The 18,137-nt window shown below is 39.9% G+C and overlaps 1 protein-coding gene across 3 annotated transcripts in view; it reads left to right on the top strand.

The window, feature by feature from the left end:
* TRMT9B (tRNA methyltransferase 9B (putative)) overlaps positions 1 to 18,137 on the top strand; it is a 111,383-nt gene that overhangs the window by 80,289 nt on the left and 12,957 nt on the right. Inside the window, exon 5 of one of the 3 annotated variants that reach the window (XM_085058884.1) lies at positions 4,514 to 4,656. In XM_085058884.1, coding sequence (XP_084915010.1) covers positions 4,631 to 4,656 — 26 coding nt within the window. In that variant the 5' untranslated portion in view covers positions 4,514 to 4,630. Of the gene's footprint in view, positions 1 to 4,513; positions 4,657 to 11,915; positions 12,187 to 18,137 lie in introns of those variants that run through there. The other 2 variants (XM_085058885.1, XM_085058883.1) reach the window with 2 other exon arrangements.

Here is an 18,137-nt window from a genome sequence, read left to right as displayed (position 1 = left end):
ATATCCAATCTAAACCTCCGCTGGAGCTTAAGGCCATTTCTTCTCATCTTTTCACTTGTTACCTGGGACAGGAGACCAACCCTGACCTTGCTACAACCTCCTTTTAGGTGGTTGTAGAGAGCGATAGGTTCCCCCTGAGCCTCCTTTTCTCCAGGCTAAATACCCCTAGCTCCCTCAGCTGCTCCCCATAAGACTTGTGTTCCAGACCCTTTCCCAGCTCTGTTGCCCTTCTCTGGACTCACTCCAGCCCCTCAATGTCCTTTTGTAGTGAGGAGCCCAGAACTGGACACAGCACTCGAGGTGTGGCCTCACCAGGGCTGAGTATAGGGGGACAATCCCTGCCCTGGTCCTGCTGGCCACACTACTGCTAATAGAGGCCAGGATACCATTGGCCTTTTTGGCCACCTGAGCAAACACTGGCTCATGTTCAGCTGCTGTCACCAGCATACCCAGATCCTTTCCTGCTGGGCAGCTTCCCAGCCCTCTTTGCCAAACATGTAGCGTTGCATGGGGTTGTTGTGACCAAAAGTGCAGGACACGGCACTTGGCCTTGTTGAGCCTCATGCCACTGGCCATGGCCTGTCAATCCAGCCTGTCCAGATCCCTCTGCAGAGCCATCCTGCCCTCCAGCAGATCAACACTCCTGCACAGCTTAGTGTCATCTGTGAAGCGACTGAGGCTGCACTCGATTCCCTTCTCCAGAACATCAATGAAATTTTTAAACAGTAGTTTAACAGTTGTTCAACTGCCCAACAGTGAGCCCTGGGGAGCCCCATTAGTGACCAGCTGCCAGCTGGATGTAACTCCACTCACCACCACTCTCTGGGCCTGGCCATCCAGACAGTCTTTCACACAGTGGAACGTACACGTGTCCAAGCCATGAGCAGCCAGTTTGTCCAGGAGAATGCTGCAGGACACAGTATAAAAGGCTTAGCTGAAGTCCAGACAGAAAACATCCACAGCCCTTCCCATCACCTATCACTCTCTCATAGAAGGAGATCAGGTTTGTTGAGCAGGACCTGCCTTTCCTAATCCCATGCTGGCTGGGCCTGATCCACTGGTTGTCCTGTATGTAGCATGTGATGGCACTCAAGATGATCTGTTTCATAGCCTTTCCTAGCACCAAGGTCAGGCTGACAGGCCTGCAGTTCCCTGGATCCTCCTTCTGAACCATCTTGTAGATGGGTGTTGCATTTGCTAAATTGCAGAAAATGGGGACCTCTCAGCCAGGACTGCTGGTTAATTATGGGAAGTGGCTCAATGAGCACTTCCACCAGCTCTCTCAGTTCCTTTGGGTGGATCCTATCTGTCCCCATAAACTTGTGTGGGTCTAAGCGGTGTAGCAGGCTGTTGACCATTTCTCTTTGGATTATGGGGACTTCATTGTGCTTCCTGTCCCTATCTCTAGTTCTGGGGGCTGGGTACCCCAAGGACAACTGGTTCTACTGAAGCAAAGAAGACACTATACATCAGCTGTTTTCTCATCCTTTGTCACTGTGTTTCCCTCTGCATACAGTAAAGGCTAAAGAGTGTCCTTAGCCTTCCTTCTGTTGCTGATTCATAGAAACATTTTTTATTGTCTTTTACTGCAGCAGACAAAGTTCCAGCTGAGCTTTGGTCCTTCTATTTTTTTCCCTGCATAACATCGCAACATCCTTGAAGTCCTTCCAAGTTGCCTGCCCTTTCTTCCAAAAGTGATATGAATGAATATTCCAACAAAAGAATAGACCAAACTTGCCACATCAACTATAATGGCAACAGAGACTGTTCTTTAGGTCAGGTAGCAATATCCTTCTTATGGCCACGGAAAACAACTTCCTCTGTCTAGCCTTTATGGATGTTATGTTTTCTTTTTTGAGATGGTTCTTTCTATGAAGTATGTATGTACCACTTCCCCTTCCTTCTTTGCTAGTAAGCCTATGCAAATGTTTCTTACAGAGCAGAGCCATCTCTTCAGGATCTATAAAGAGGCATATTTAAAAAAGGCATATATTAGCTTATTGAAAGTTCTGAAAGGATTTTTGTTGATCTGAGGGACAGATTGGTCGGAGATGGCAAATAATGCCTTCATGTGTTATTGTAAATGATTTATGAACCCTAGGTTTTCATGGCATGTTAAAAATTCATATGAACATTAGATTTAAAATTTAATTATCTGAATTAGCTGAAGCACTTCTTCAGGCTTGTAATCGGGCAGATATATAGCACTATACACAGCCAGGGAGACTTGGGACTTGTGTCCAGATCATCAGATGTGTTAGGTAGCCTAGTCTCATTGACAAAGTGTCTAAATTTGGTCCTTGAATAAACAACTTGGTATCTCCCTTTAATCATCCAAATACAGAATATGTCGATAAATTGTGTTTACTCTCTTGACAGCCTGATTTTGCTAAATTTCTTTAGACATGTTTGGATTGGTAGCCAGAAACAACTTACTGAACTAGGAAGCACTACTGAATGTGAGTGGTGATAGTGAAATCTGGCCCTGCATTTGCTCTTTGCTATCTATAAAACAGTTACCCTGCACTTAATTGTCTTTCTTACATCTTATCACATAGCTTTGTTGGGGCTATATTCCTCTTACTTGACCAGAGTCATCTGAGCACATTATTGAAACACACTAAGCATGTGCTCCAATTTAATTTGTTGAATTGGCTTTTTAGCAGACAGTATGAGGTACCACTGGAAGGCAGATCATTCCACCTCTTTGAGTGTGACCTTGTGCAGCTGTTTGTCTTCTCTCTCCCTACTATCCATATGGGAGTATGGACTGTTAGGTAGGTAGGTATACCTGGTCAGACAGGGAGTTTTAGGTACCAAGGGAACAGAGATGAATCCATCAGAGATGTCCTTTTCTTTTTTCTTTCTATTTTTTTTTTAATTGAGAAATCACAGAGGGACCTATTAGGTCATATTTTTGTATAATAGTAAAATATTGGCAAACAAACTGCTAAGGTAAGATTCTGCTAGTATTCTCTTAAATTAATAACAAAATAAAATTATTGACAATGGAAGTAAAGAGAGTGATCCAATCATCATTTAAAACTTTACTTGAGATGGTAAATCAAGTATTTTTTCATGAGTGCTTATGGGATTTAATTTGCTAAAATCACTTCTCTGAGATCCCTGGAATAAGACTAATAAACTAAAAAGACTTCACTTTTGCCAAAAGGAGGAGCTCTTTAGACATTAAGTTTGAGAATTTGTGTGGGCTGGAGAAAAGCTCAAAGAGTTATATTGTCTTCATTGTACTTAAATTTGAAATCCTAGGGATAGAATCTTCTAATAGAGAGGCATTATAGTTTTGAAAGAACTGAGCTAAAGGAAAATTAAACTATTTACAAATAAAGCTTTCTTGCATAAGAGAGAAAGCAATAACTGGTATATGTAATGTAAATGTTTATATTTTGAATGTTCTCTGCCAGACTTTGTACAAAGTATCAAATATTCAAAGATATATACAAATAATACAAGAACTACTAATGCTGCAAAATAGTATTAAACTCCAACAAATTACATATTTTGATAAATATGTTAAGTTCATGTCCATATAATATACCAAGGAAAGAAAGTCAAATTTCTGTTTGGGCTGATTGTAAGCATTTATCAAAGCAGAACAAGAATCTCAAGGGGCACTTCACATTAGTATTAAGTGCAAATTTGGGAACAGTCTGGTCTTGTGATTCTTACTCTGAAGCAGCCTTATCTTTTTTTTTGAAGATAAGGCTCATAAATCCTAACATGCCTATACTTTGCCATCTGATCTGCTTTCTGAACTCCAGTCTAAGTAGGTCTCATATTGACTTAAGGGATTTTAGATATTAATTCAAATAAAGACAGTAGGGTTCAGTTCAGTGCTCTGAGTCTAGATTTCAGTGTCATTTGTGATGACCTAAGGGATCCTGTCAGGCATCCACAAACTTCTGCAGAAGAGCACAGGTCATGTACAGTTCCTCCATTGCATTCTCTGGTTTTGTGGTAGTATTTCAGATGCACAGTTCCCTCTCTGTAGCCATCTAAGCTGAGATGTCTTCATCTGGGAGAAAGTACTTGAAACTTAGGTTATATAACTAAACTTACCTTCAAACAGATGGCTCAGCACCACCCATTTGTCTGATTTAGTGGGAATTGTATATGTTGTCCAAGTGCAGATAGGTGGTTAACAAGCCCTAAAAATCTTTACTATGGATGAAGAGCTGGTGCACAGCTATGTGACAAGTGTGATTGGTAGTGGTTAAACTGGTAGAAGCCAAACAGCTTACTGTGTAAGCATGCACAGAGAAGGTAAAAAAGTTCCCTGCTCCCTGTCCCTCTGATGCAACAACATTCAGCATTCTGGCCCTCACTGGTATAGACCAGACATTTCCCTTCAGGTTTTTGTTGCAATTCCTGTCAAAATACAGAGATGCCAACCTAAAGTCAACCAGTGCTCAAGAACACTTTGCACAGCTTTTCTATTTAAATATTTTGGAAGTGCTGCATTTTGACCACAACTTTTTACTCCTTATGCCAGGTTTTCCTACCACTGGTCACTCTCTTGAGTCCTAAATGTTCCAAGTGAGATCAGTGGAGCAACACGTTCACTTCTCCCTGCTGGCAACAACAGTATGCTTCCAAAGGAGAAATCTGCATGCTCTTGGAAAGTGAGCTCTATGGGTAAGTCTAAAATGGTTAACCATTTCAAAGTCTGCTAAAGTTCTGCTCTGCATTTTGGATGATCTTACTGGTATTAGGATCCTATCAGAGGCACAAGAAAAGTGAACCTACAGCCTCAGTGAACTAAAGAAGGTGCATTTTCAAGATAAGAAGTGAAATTCAGAAGACAATTCATTATAAAAAGCAAAAAAAAAGTGTTGTCAACAATTAAGTGGAAACCTCTGTTAAAGACCCAGCTGGAAATTACAGGCAACTCCCTTCAAAATGGAAATAGTTCCATAGTAATCGACTAGGATAGCAACTCAGTATTTACTGCCCCTGTCTGTGCAGTGAATTCCCCTGCTCAGTGTGGGTCTTCTTGGGAAGCAAAGCTGAGGCAGCTGTTTTGTGGAACAAAGATGAGACATTTCCAAGTGAGGTAGTGTTCTTTTGTGCCTGAAACTGCAATGGACTGGAATAGCAGTTCAGCAGCCTTGTCAGGATTTTCCCCAAGGCCTTTTGCCTTTCTGGAGAAGGAAAAGGAAAGTTATTTAAAAGTTTCAGATATGGAAAGAGAGTAGTATTCCCAGGACCTAATAATGGACTTAATTCCTATCCAGAGAATAGCCTAGGGGTGGTTTCACACACCTGTACACCTGCACTTCTGTGGCCTGGGGAGGGGACTCAGGGATTTAGGAGAGTAGAGTGTGGGCAGTATATGATATACAATCTTTTCTTCAGCCCCACAAAGTCAAATTGTGATACTTTCTGATCTTTTATTCAGATATCTATCACAGCATTGGCTGGAAGCCCTCTTTTGTGAACAACTTATCTGAAATTAGAGATGGCCTTTGAGAAAGATCTCTGAGATGTGGTCTCCAGAAAGCCACATCATTGTTCTTCAGCACTCACTTCCACTTGCATTTCTGAATCTGAGTTTCCTCTTGCTCATAGGAGGGTGCAGAAAGCTAGATTCTGGAATGAAGTGGTCATGGTAGAAGTTTTTGATGACAATGTGATGAACGTTGATAGATATTTGCCCTTCCCATCCCCCTGTGTGGAGACCAATAACAACAACAACAACAACAGGAGTTTTTCCCAGATTTGAAGAAGCTCTTACTTATTGAATTAATTGGTATGGGATTCAGAAAAAGGCACATTTTTTTACTAAGTCTGTTGTTTTGGACTGAGAGGACTCTACAATTTTCAACATGTGTTCTTTGCTTTGATTTATTTTTAGTATTGTTCTCTTCATTTTTTGGGGATTTTTTCCGCCCAAATATCTTGTCATAGAATGAAATTAAATAAAAAAGAAGGGAGAGAAAATCAGCTTGCAGTGAAGCATAAGACACTTTGTTACTTTAACTTAGAAATGGGCAAAGGTAAAGGTCCTGAAATATAACAAATCTGTGAGCCATCTCTAAGAGCTGCTTCAAAAAAAATTCCTTTCCATCAATCCATTTTTAAACACAAAGGAATAGAAGAAACATTTTCAGCTGAAGAAACATTTCACTGAATTGAATATGCAGGAGGAATACCATGGGAATAAGTTCAGAAATACTGAGAACTCCAATTCAGACTCTTTGATGTTAACAGCTTTTCTTGCCAAGACAGAACAATTTTCCCTACTTAGGATAGAAATTCGCACTATTATGCATATGCAGCTAAAGTGAGACTTTCCCTAGTTCTGATGAAGTTTAGACAAGAAGGTCTTACTGGAGCACATCACATGTATTTTCTGCTTCTTGGTGATCAGAAGGAATTAAATTAGACTAAATTAGACTGCCACCCCCTCTTCCCTCCATGAAATGGGCTGATGGATAAAAAAACAGAGCTCAGTGCTTAGGGTCAAGATGAGTACTTTGGGCTTTTTTGGTCCTGAGAGTTATAGGATATAGGTATGCATAGGAAGAATAGGAGACTTAGGCACTATGGAGAAAAAATAGAGGAGTCTACAGCCCCAGTATGAGAAATTGATAGCAGTAATTGTGTCTTTCAAGCTCAGTAACTCAGGCATCAGAAGAGCCAACTGGATTTTTTTCAAATTCTGACTAGATTTGTAGTGCACCTGGTAAATGTCTGCCCTTTCAAAAACACAATTTCACTTCTGCCAAAATAAGCATTAAGAATACTTATGCAGGTGAAGTAGTTTATTGTTGGTATGGGTAACACCATAAGTAACCCATAACTTGAATCTAAAATGAGTAACAAGTAGCTGCCATTGTATGATTTAAGATTTATTAAACAAAAGAGAAGGCAGTAAGGAAATCAAAGAAAAAGGTTCCTGAAAAGACAAAAGAAAAGAAATGTTACATCTGAGTTGCATTTTTGCTTTTGCTGTGACACTGTGGTGGGAGAGCAACTGTGGAGGTGAGTGGAGCCTCAGATAAAGGACTGGGAAAGCTCTAAAACCTGTTGAGAACAAAAAAGCCCCAAATCTCTGCAAGAACGCTTTTGTACTTAAAGGGCTGAATCGGAATGAAGAGAACTACCTCCAGTTTCCCACACCTCCTGGGACAGCTGGTCAAAAGCCTGGTAAGGCCCTTTAGTAGAGTGTGCAGAGTCAGATTTGCCACCATACACAAATCTTTGCTCTGAACAATGTGTACCACACTGTTATAGTCTGTTTTAAGCTGTTTCTAAATTGAATATCTAAAGCAGTCTGGGACAGATGTCAGTGTCTAGAAACCTAAGTTGAACTCTTGCTTATTGAGAGACTTTATGTTTTTGGACAAATAGTTTGATTTTCTGTGACACAATGATGGTTATTAACATAATAGAGGAAGCAAAGTTTATGATTTCTGAAGAGAAGAAGAAACATTGGGGGCCTGTAGCTTCCTTGACCCAGGAAAAGACAAGAATCTCTGTTGTGCAAGTACACTATTCTCTGTTTTCCCTCTTTTACCTTTACTTATCTCTAAAGCTGAATTTCAGGTCATACTGGAGACAGTCAGTGAAGTGAATTTTTATTATATGCTTCAATTCAGATCAAAATGTCAAAACACTACAGAAAAGTAATCTTTATTTTTAGCCACAGAGAGGAAATGCATGTACTTGAAAATTCTGTCCTTGTGAAATGTCTGCAGCACTTCTGCAAAGGCAAGAAATGCAAGTACTAAGTGCTCTGTTCTGAAAAGACACTTCCATTGAATAATAATTAGTCCTTGTAAAGTAAATAAACCCAGCTCTCCTTCTCTGCATGCCAAATAAGGTCTTTGTGACTTCAGGGTGCTGGGATGCAGCTCAGGGCCCAACATGCAACTCTAACCTCTATGGTACGTGCCTGTCAGCAGTCCTGTAACACTTGTGTTTCTCTGTCTCCGGCATACTTAAGAATGAAATTACGTCATATTGTCACTGTTTTGCATTGCTACTTTATTAACAAATGCTTTGCCCCTTTGCTACCACAAAAAATCCTAATAACTTCAGCTGCTAAAAACTGACATTACAAAACAAGAGAGGAAGGTTTATATCAAAATGAAACTCAACAAAGTGATTCTATCAGAAAAAGGTGCTCCCAATCTGATAGGTAAAGACAACAGCCAGTGTTCACCTTTCTTTTAAAATTTTGACTTAAATAAGATAAAAGATATATGAAGTACAACTTACCAATGTACAGATTTTACCCATCTCTATTGTTACTTAACAGTATTTTCAGAGGATAAAACTGATGTATTTAGTCCCTCTATAGGTTTGGGGTTTGGAGTTGTACTTCCTGGAGAACAGTCCATGGGTCCACTTGGGTAAGATAGGACATAGTAAAAACAACAGTACTGGCACTTTAGGGAGCCCTGCATTTTTATGTGTATTTCTATTACTGCATTTCATAATAATTCTTTTTCAACTAATTTTTCTGCAACACCATTACAGTTGTATCTCACTTTAGTCTCTGATAGTGAAACAAGGAAGACATTTCCATCTTTTGTGGTCAGTTCTGCTTGCTTTACATCTTGCAACAACTGTACTGAAATCATAAAGAATCATCTTTCTAGTGAGGCGAACATGAGTTGTCCTGTAAAGCTTGATTATAATACTTAAGTATTAAATAATAGTGCTTAGCACTTGTGCAACTTAATGTCTTATAATCTTCAAAGCACTTTACTAATCTTAACTGGTTAATCCCCACAGCAGCTCTGCATGGTAGGTTATGAAGGCCACACATTAAAACACTCCCATTACACAGGCTTGCCTGCAGATATGGGAAAAAAGTATCTGCACAGTTATGTTCCTGAAGTCATGAGTGTTTAATTTTACTGGACTGGAACATGGCTTACTTTCAGTAAAATTGTTCTGCTTATCCCATTCAAAGTAAGTCCATTATACCCTGCAGCATGGCTCAGCACACAGTATTATCAAAATTTTGAGGATTTTTTTTTTTTTATTATTAAAAATCCTGGAAGCAAATAAGAAGCAGAGGATATGATTTTTATTTAAGAAATCAAGTTTCTATTGCCAATGATTGCAAAGACATCTATGGGAAAGGGTTAGAAAAGTCCCTAAAGACTGAAGCACTCAGGAGAGTAACTACCATTTTTAGCAACCTCTTTTAAAAATACGACTTTTGTGATATTGAGATTGCCAGGCAAACAAAATATGTTTCAAATCAATTTCACTGTGAACCTTAAGCCTTTAGAGACCCCATTTCATTTGGGAAATAGCATGGTTTTCCTAGCTCCAATCTTCTTTAGATTTTCACGTTCCAGAAAAAAAAACAATTGAATAGTTACTGCTAAAGAATATTGAATAGTTATTGCTTTAGCCTTTTCAGGTCTAGAATTTCCCATGAAGTGGAAATACTGCTTTTAGTTCACTGTAGTAGTATCACAAACACCACTGCTTCCATCTGTTCTTTGACTGATGAAGCCTTCTTCCAATGGCAGCAGACATAAGGTAGAGTTTTTGTCACAAATTAAAAAAAAAAAACTCATCAGTTTTCCAGAATGTCTACTGAGACACGGCAGCCTCATGTATAAATACAGAATGATCTTTCCCCTCCAAGGCATTAGGCAATTTAATGCCTGCTTTTGCTTTCAAGTACAACTGTCTCTTTGTAAAGCTTGTAATTTGAGAGCTGATCCTTTGTAATAAGGAAGCTCTACGACATCATGAAGACTGACCTTGGCTCCATATTTCCCCACTGCTTCAACCTGGAAACTTTTATTTACTTGGTTTTCCTCCTCTTTTTTCCCTTGTTTTGTTTTTATTCCTTTTTCTTTTTTTTTTTTTCCTCACCTTTGGAGAAAAATCACAAATAATCTTTGAAGGAATAATTAACAATTGCTGCAATCCTATGGTAAAAACCTCTACCTGATTGATTGCAAAAGGTTATCTAAGGGTAAAGGTTTCAGACAGACCAGGGAAAGAACAATCTCCATGTGAGAGCTGATAAGGGATGAGCACAAAGGAGACACTAGAAAGTAAAGGAATAAATGAATGGGAACACAATAGGCAACATAATTAGCCAGTCTCACATGCTTGCCACTACATAATTTCAAAGGTTCCAAATGGAGCCTGGTATTCTGCAGACAAACTCATAATTAAGTACAGGGTTGCAATGCACATGCACAAGAGGTCTGAATTAAGGCTTCATGGGCAGTCTTCTGGTTTTCCCAACCTCTGGTCACTTAATTTAGTGACCTAAATCCTTTTTAATATAGAAAAAAAATATTTTAATGAGGTCTTTTAATTATTTGGGGAGGAGGAGATGCTACAGACTGCAATTTATTATGTAATTGTAGATGCATATTACCTCAAAGTAAAAGGTATTCTATTTTCATTCTGCCTAAATTTGTATGATGAGACCATGATGAGACCTTAATAAATGTGGGTTTTGGGGTTTTTTCCCTAAAGTGCATTAAGCTACATGACTAACATCTATTTTAAATGCATCAGAAGCAGGAAGTCTGGAGAGAATCTATAGGACTGATACTTAATTGTAGTTTTAAGGAACGTCCAGGAAAGATTAGGTGGTAAGGGAAAAGGCTGTGTGAATTCACCACAGGAGAGTTTTATGAGTCTACATCAGAATCATTTTCTGAGAAGGTTGAATTTGAGGCAGTTATTTCAAACTGAAGAACTTTTAAAATAAGTAATTAATTATGTCAACAAATAACGTGGACCAGGTGGTATTCACACTTGAGGAATTTGACCTGAAGGAAGAATGAGGCATAAATGGCATCATCTTCCAAAAAAGGTATCTGAAAGAGTTTGGGAATGGCAGACCCTAATTTGTGTGCGCCAATTTAACTGACACTCCATCGTAGAATTAAATTAGCAGATGTACATGGAAGTATGGAATAAATAGGACAAGTCAACACAATGTTTGCAAAGGACACTCATGTCTTGCAGGTTAGTTAAAGCTCTTTGAAGTTGTTAACAAGGTTAGTTATTATCTAGCTGTTGAATACCTTTGTAATGGAGACCAAGAATTTCCCCATTACTCCATGACTTTGGTACCTTTAATAGAATATCAGGTTTATGTGTTTTCAGTATAGTTATTCTCATCTTGTTCTCATAATCCTCCCCTTAATCTTTTAGTTCAGGTGGGATTGTCAAAATAAAGGGAATGCATGTTCTTGAGTCACTTAGGCAGTTTTGAAAATCCCATCAATACACAATCATGTTCCTCGTAATCCTGTCTCCAGGTACCTTCAAAGCTGATTTGAGCAAAAGACTACCTGTAACAGCAAATAGTTCAATACCTTCTGTACTTGGTGCAGCGTTGTGCTGAGTTCCCTGCCTGTCAGACTGGCTGGTGTTATTTCATCGCATTCTTCTTTATCTGTAATCTCTTATACATAATTGATAAGGTCTTGGGACAGGACTATCTCTTTAGCTCATGTTTATAGTGCTAATCATATCCGGGTCCTGGTGCATGGCTGGGGTTTTGTGTACTTGTCGAATAAAATACCTGTAAGTATATGAAAGTATAGAAACAATCTGCCATTTTTAAACTGCTTTAATAGGAATCAGTGCGGGAGAAGGGGAAGAAAAAATTATTCCCTCTCAAGGCTCACGGGATGGGAAGACTTGCAGACAGGACCTAGTCACAAAGGTTAGCTTTGAGCTTAACCTTTAAATGAGCAAGGGCTAATCCTCCTCGGCCGCTTTTGCCATCAGCAGACAGCACGGCTCCCATCAACCTGGGTTTAGAGGAGCTCGGGGACCCTGCTGCTCCCCCCAGCAGCCCCCCACTTCCTCGACGGAGCATCCCACCGCCACCATCATCTCCATCGGCACCACCCTCCTCGCACAAGGCGCCCAAGGGATGAGACGAGACCGCAAGGAGAAGAGTTAACAGGGAATTGATAACCCGGCCCTTTTTCCTCTTACCCCGCCTCCTGCCGGTCGCGGGGAAGCGAGGGCTCGGGACGCGCCGCCCGGGGGTGGCCCCGGCGGAGAGGCGCGGGGAGGGCTCCCCTCCTCGCCGCTCCGCCGGGGGCCCCGCGGCCCTTCCCTTCCCTGCCCGGCCCTACCCTGCCCGGCCCGGCCCGCCCGGCCCAGCGCCGCCCGCCCCGCCGGCATGGAGCCGCCGCCGCCCCGCGGGAGCAGGTGAGCAGCGCAGGGGGAGCGGGGGATGCCGAGGCACACCCTCCGCCCCGGGCTGGCCTCGGGGGCAGGGAGAAAGGCGCCGGTGGGCAAAGCGCAAAAAACCCCACCCCAGTCTCAAACCGGCCCCAAAAAGCGTCGCGCTACATTTTTGCAAATTGACAGGATCCTCTTTAAACGCCGTCCGCAGAGGCTGGAGTCGCCCCTCCGGCGCTGACCCACCCCGGGAGGGAAGGATTTGGAGATTTAACTAATTTTATTGCACACGTGCGGTGTGTGTGCCCCCCTCCCTGCATCCCCCGTGTCACATTGTAATTGAACGGAGCCGCGGGCTGCAGAGCTGGGAGCTGGCGTGGATGCTGGAGCTGAATTTGGCGTCGCAGCTGGGGAGGGGAGTTTTTACGAAACGTGGGGGGAAATTTGCCACAGAAATAGTAAGTTTCTCCGTGGTCGCCTGATTAGTTAAAAATTAAGTCGGCGCTGTGCATTGGCAGACAGTCCTAAGCAATGACCTGGAGCAATCCTAAGCCGAAAGAGTTCATAATTATTTTCTTCCTTTCTTAGACAATTCGAAATTCTGAGGTATTGCCTCCACATAGAGCTCTCAGCACTGCAGAGCGTTCGCTGCTTAATGAGTGTTTGTAAGGTTTTCATTCCCACTGAGCATCAGTGGGAGCAGCCAGTGCTCAGGGAGTCAGCTCACCCGTGCCTTTTCTTTTGCAAAGAATTCCGTGCAGAATTACTTCAGCAGCCCTGCTGTATTGACTTAGTGCACAGGATGACATTCCTTGCTGATATAGTGGCTCCAGTGAAGCATGCTGCTGGAGTTTATGATTTTGTGCCTGAAACTCGAGAAAGAGATAGGAAGAACATTCAGCCGGCTCTCTTCTGGAACTGGTCCTCTCAGGACTTTTTCATGCCTCTTAATGGACCCCAGGGGGGGTTGGCTTCATTTTAGCAATTTGTTTTCAGTCTAGTACATCAATACATTTATTTCAGTAATATATGGTATTTATAGAACAGAGTTTGAAATCTGTCCTGCATCAAGGGATAAACACTTCCCATGCAAACTCTCAGATTTGCTGGTATTCTACCATCCATTGTGGACAGATGAATCAGAATATGGGACAGTACAAACAGCATAAGGCTCGGTCCTGAAAAATATTTTTTGTAAATTCCTCCTTTTAGTTATTATTAACAGGCTGCCTGAGGTCGGTAAGATGATTTACAGCGTAAAGTTGAGCAGATGTCCATGTCTTTGCAGTACCAGGATCTATGTGGGCCAGTTTATAGGTAGTAATAGCAATGGAATACTCCTGAATGCCAGAAACCATGGCTTGAAGGCCACATCTCTTAAATTTATGAAGATTAAAGATTAAAAAGATTGAAAAAGTATTTCAGACTTCTGTATGCTTATGAAATAAAGAAGAGTGAAGACACTGGTACTTTAGAAATCATGTATATACCCTCATAAATGGACATAGAAATATCAGCTGAATGACTGGGAGAAAAAGAGTCTAACTGTTGAAAAATAAGATAGATACTTGTGTCATAGCCAGGCTTTATGTAACTGACTTAAACCCTTGTGACACAGAATCCTGGGTGATTTTTTTTTCCTCTGAAAAGTTTAAGCCAAACACATTTGGACCAAAGGCACCGTATAACTTTGTTTGTGTTTTGCGGTTGAAAAATATTCCATTTTGAAGAAAACTTTGCATTCATATCAACATATAATAATTTCAGAAAAGTTGATTACTTGTGGCCCAAATTTCTTCTAAGACAATGTTTCTTTTGGTGCTCCAGATACTGATTTTTTTAGGTACTAACTTTTGTTCCCCACCATTCAATAATTTCCTTATTTTATCTTAAAGAAGTTACACCTAAAAAGACTGTGGTATTAAAATGTTTTCCAAATGAAGAACTTTAGTAGTGTTTATGTGAAATTTCAGCTCCCTCAGGGAGTTTTTCCTTTCTGTGCTGATGGGGAAAAATTGTGTTGTGTAAAGGCCTTTCTTGGCTTTAAAATAGAGGGCTTAGAAATAACAAGTTATGTAAAAAGGTATTGCTCATGTATATAATGTATTTAAAATGGGATAATCTTTCAGTGAAGCTCTGGTGATTTATGAAAATGAAGGATCTTTTCTAGGGATTTTAACTACAGGACGACAAGGCCTTCACACTGCTTTGTCTACTACATCTATCACTGGAAGAAGCTGTTGGTGACAGACACTTTATTGAGGGTTATGCTTCAACCTTTTCATAGCATTGTAATGCAGTTTTTCTGTGTCTAAGTCTAAATCTGAATCCTGATGGGATTACTGTTGTATCTTCAAGAGCCTTTGTCAGCTTCATAAGCACCCAGTCACTGTTAGATACTCAAGATATCTTTGAGCACTAGCCTTAAAGACATATGAGACACCCTCTCTTTTTCAAGAAAGCAAATATAAATACATGACTTCCAATAACTAAAAATTACAAAATAATAAAAGTGTGCCAGTCAGATTTTTTAGTTTTGTAGGATAACAAAAATGTCCTACTGGCTTTGCTTTCATTCTGGTGGTCATCTACTGAGGTTAACTTTAATACCTAATACTGTCTACCACAAGATCTGTTCTTCTTTTAAAACTGCATTTGGTGAATATGCTGAACACTGAATACATTTGTATATGAATATTTTAAGATAGGAAATTACATGTTCAATTGTAATAAACGTGATAATCAAGAGTAGTTTATAAAATGTATCAAGAGAAACCACTTAGTAGTTCTGTAATTACTGTAATTGATTCTGCAGCATTTTATATTTCATCTTGAGATCAAAGGTAACCATTGGCAGCCTCCATTTGAGATCCTACTTGATAATGTGCTACTTATCTTTCTATCTCTAAGATTTCAGCAGAAGATGTGTTTTCAAGTAATTGAATGTCTTAAGTCAGTTTGTAAATCATTTTAAATATGGAGGTTTTGTATATTACACCAAGTATCATGTAAGTGCCAACGGTGAGGAGCTCTATGAGTGGGGAAAAAAAAGAAGAATTACACTGCATAAATTAAAATTAATCCAACTGAAAATAGTACTCTAAATGCAAACCCAGAGTGTGAGGAAACAGAAGAAATTTAGAAAACCATAATTCCAGAACTGTAGAACTACATTCAGGAATCAAATATTTCTGTGAATATACTTTGGCCTGAAGATTCAAGACATGATGATGCAGAGAATGACAAAAATACTTGTAAAAGACCACCTTGACTGATGCATCCAGGAGGATGAAAAGTACTAAATATTTAATGCTTGTTTACCTGCTGGAAAAGAAGGAGAAGAGACATGATAATTGTATACAAATATTTGAGAGATACAGTGACCAAGGAGGAAAAATAGCTTCATTTAAAGCTTATGAGTAAATTGGCATGGCCTGGAGCTTTGAGATACTGATGGAGGGCACAGTGTATTTCCTGACAAGTGCTTAACTGACATATTTTTAAGACCCTGTTGATGGAGGCTCTGTGTCCTACCCCAGTCCACAGTCATTTCCAGTGCTTTTCTGTTCTTCTTCTTTTGTTTAAAATGCCCTAGTCTTATCTTCCTTGTTGTATCTTAAGCCACTATCTTTTGTCTAACCTTCAATTTTGGCAAACGGGTTTTTCCCTCCACTTGGCAACAGGCCTTCTTGTATGAGAAGATGGTCCTCTCTCATCCTGGACAAACACTTTGAAACAAATTTCTGCCCCCAGGGTTTACTTGATTTCTGTTCTCTTAGAGATATACAATATCTCATAATTGTTCTCTCCTATGTTATTCTTGCTTGAAATTGAACATAGTGCTCAAACTGATATGCCAGCAGTGCTGAATGTAGGAGAAGGAAAATGTTATGTAACTCTGCCTTATTTCTGTAGGCTGATCCTGATTTTGGTTTTGGGTTGGGGTTTTTTTGGCCACAGTATAGTGCTAAAACCACCATAACACCATAGCATGTATGGTGTTAAATTTGTGCAATGGTATAGTGCCCAGATCCAGTTCTGTAGAACTGCTGCCAATCATCCCATTCTGCCTCCTTCAGTCTTTTTTTGTGCAGTTTGTTATTCTTACCTAGAAGTAATGCTTTGCTTTTGTCTATTTTGATCTGTTTAAACATTTGAATTTTCATATAATTATCGAGTTCAGTTGAACCCTGATGGTTTGGCCTGTCTGCAGATATAATGCTACTCTCAAATCCATTATACAAAGCAATTATTGAGGACTGTCCAAAGCGTATTTCTGGACAGGTTTGCTCAGGGTATCTTTCCAGTGTGATAGTGAATTTTGATAACTACACTCTAAATATCCTCTTCCAAATGGTATCAACCTTCTACTGTAATTTCATCTAAAACACCTGTCCCTAATTTTTTTAACTAGAATATGATGAGACCAGGGATTGTACATGTTGCCCACAGTTTCTCAAAACTAATTTCTCGAGGCTCTGAGACTGGCTAATCTGAGACCAGTGCAATCAGTTCCCTACATTCTGTTTATTAGGCTGGTTGTTTTGAAAACCCTGAAATTAAAACCCCCAATCTATTATTTCCCTAATTTCTGATCCCTTTGTCACTGATGTATTGACCATGGTGGCAATTAACATGAACAGTGAAGAAGAAAAACCTGAACACTTTGCTCTTCTCAGCACTACTTATTATTAGATTTTCCTTCCTGCTTAGTAGGCCAAATTTTTCCTAGTCCTTCTTTCTCCTCTAATGTCTGTACAGAGTGTTTCTGTGCAGGATCTGAAGATGCACATCAGTGCACATCCAGCATCACGGGTTTTTGACTGTGTAGGACTTCAGTAGGAAGGGTCTCAGTGCTGGTGTGTGAGTTTTGGTGTGGTAGTAAAGATGAGCAGACACATAACGAGACTGTGAAACTTCTGCATGAGTATGTTCCTCCTTTCAGTTTTTTTTAATGGCCAAGGGTCCATGTTAGTGCATTTTCATTTAGCAGAATGTTGCCTATCTACAGAATGGAGTTTATGTACTTAGTGAAATAAATCTGTTTACAGTGCAATGTTTCAGGTACATAGACTATGACCCTAAATGTGAAACAGCAAGGGGAATATTAAATGATTAACTGATCCAAGAATGTGCAGTGAATAGTACTAGGTTTTGTCTGAACTGGAAAATAAAGCTAACAAAATGAATGTGACAGTGAATGGTTGTCATTTGGAGTTACTAAAGCTTGAACTCTAAGCTTATTTTGTCCAAGGTCTTGCAAGAGCAGTCTCAGTCCTTTCAATGCTTCACTGGGACAAAGTTCTATGTATTTTAGTAAGAAAAAAATACAATGATAGTGACTTTATTTCATTCAATGAAATTACTTTGAAATGCTGGTTTCACAGTTTGTGCGTCAGCTGACAGTGGTTCTTGTCATGTGTCCCAGCTCTTTATTTTTCATTTCAGAATTTCCCAAATTTGACTGGAGGAAGGGTTTTGAATCAGAATTTTAGCTTGAAAAGATTATAGTAATGCTGGATGGAGCTCCCATTGCTCTGATTTCAGGCTCTGCATTTTCATGGGATGATAATGCATGGTTGAAATTAATTACTGGAGCTGTTAGCCTTGTGTAAGCAATTCATCTCCTATTTTATCCTCTTGCTAAACTTTCATTGCAGCTAGTTTAACTGTTCATGACAGCATTCCTATTGTTTTGTTTCATTATCCTTTGTTTACTAATACAGCTGCTTTGTGTAATGATTCATATCTGGAAGCCGTTTAGTATGTCGGCATAGACCAGTTTGTTATCTGCATTATTGAAACAAGAAATCACTGTCAATCAGAATGGAAGTTGCTGCTGTAATTTATAAATTCAATCCAATGATGAGCATAATTCTGATAAAGAAACCTTAGGTTTGTTTTTGAGAAGGGCTGCAATGACATTTTACTGTTGGAGGTGAATTGGGTTTTTGCCCTTGTTTGGAAAAAAATACTGT

Source organism: Lichenostomus cassidix, chromosome 4, assembly GCF_008360975.1.
Source record: "Lichenostomus cassidix isolate B80296 chromosome 4, HeHo_3.0, whole genome shotgun sequence".
In the NCBI taxonomy this organism is placed as follows: Eukaryota; Metazoa; Chordata; class Aves; order Passeriformes; family Meliphagidae; genus Lichenostomus; species Lichenostomus cassidix.
The sequence above is the reverse complement of the archived record's forward strand: the minus strand, read 5'-3'. Positions and strand labels throughout refer to the sequence as shown.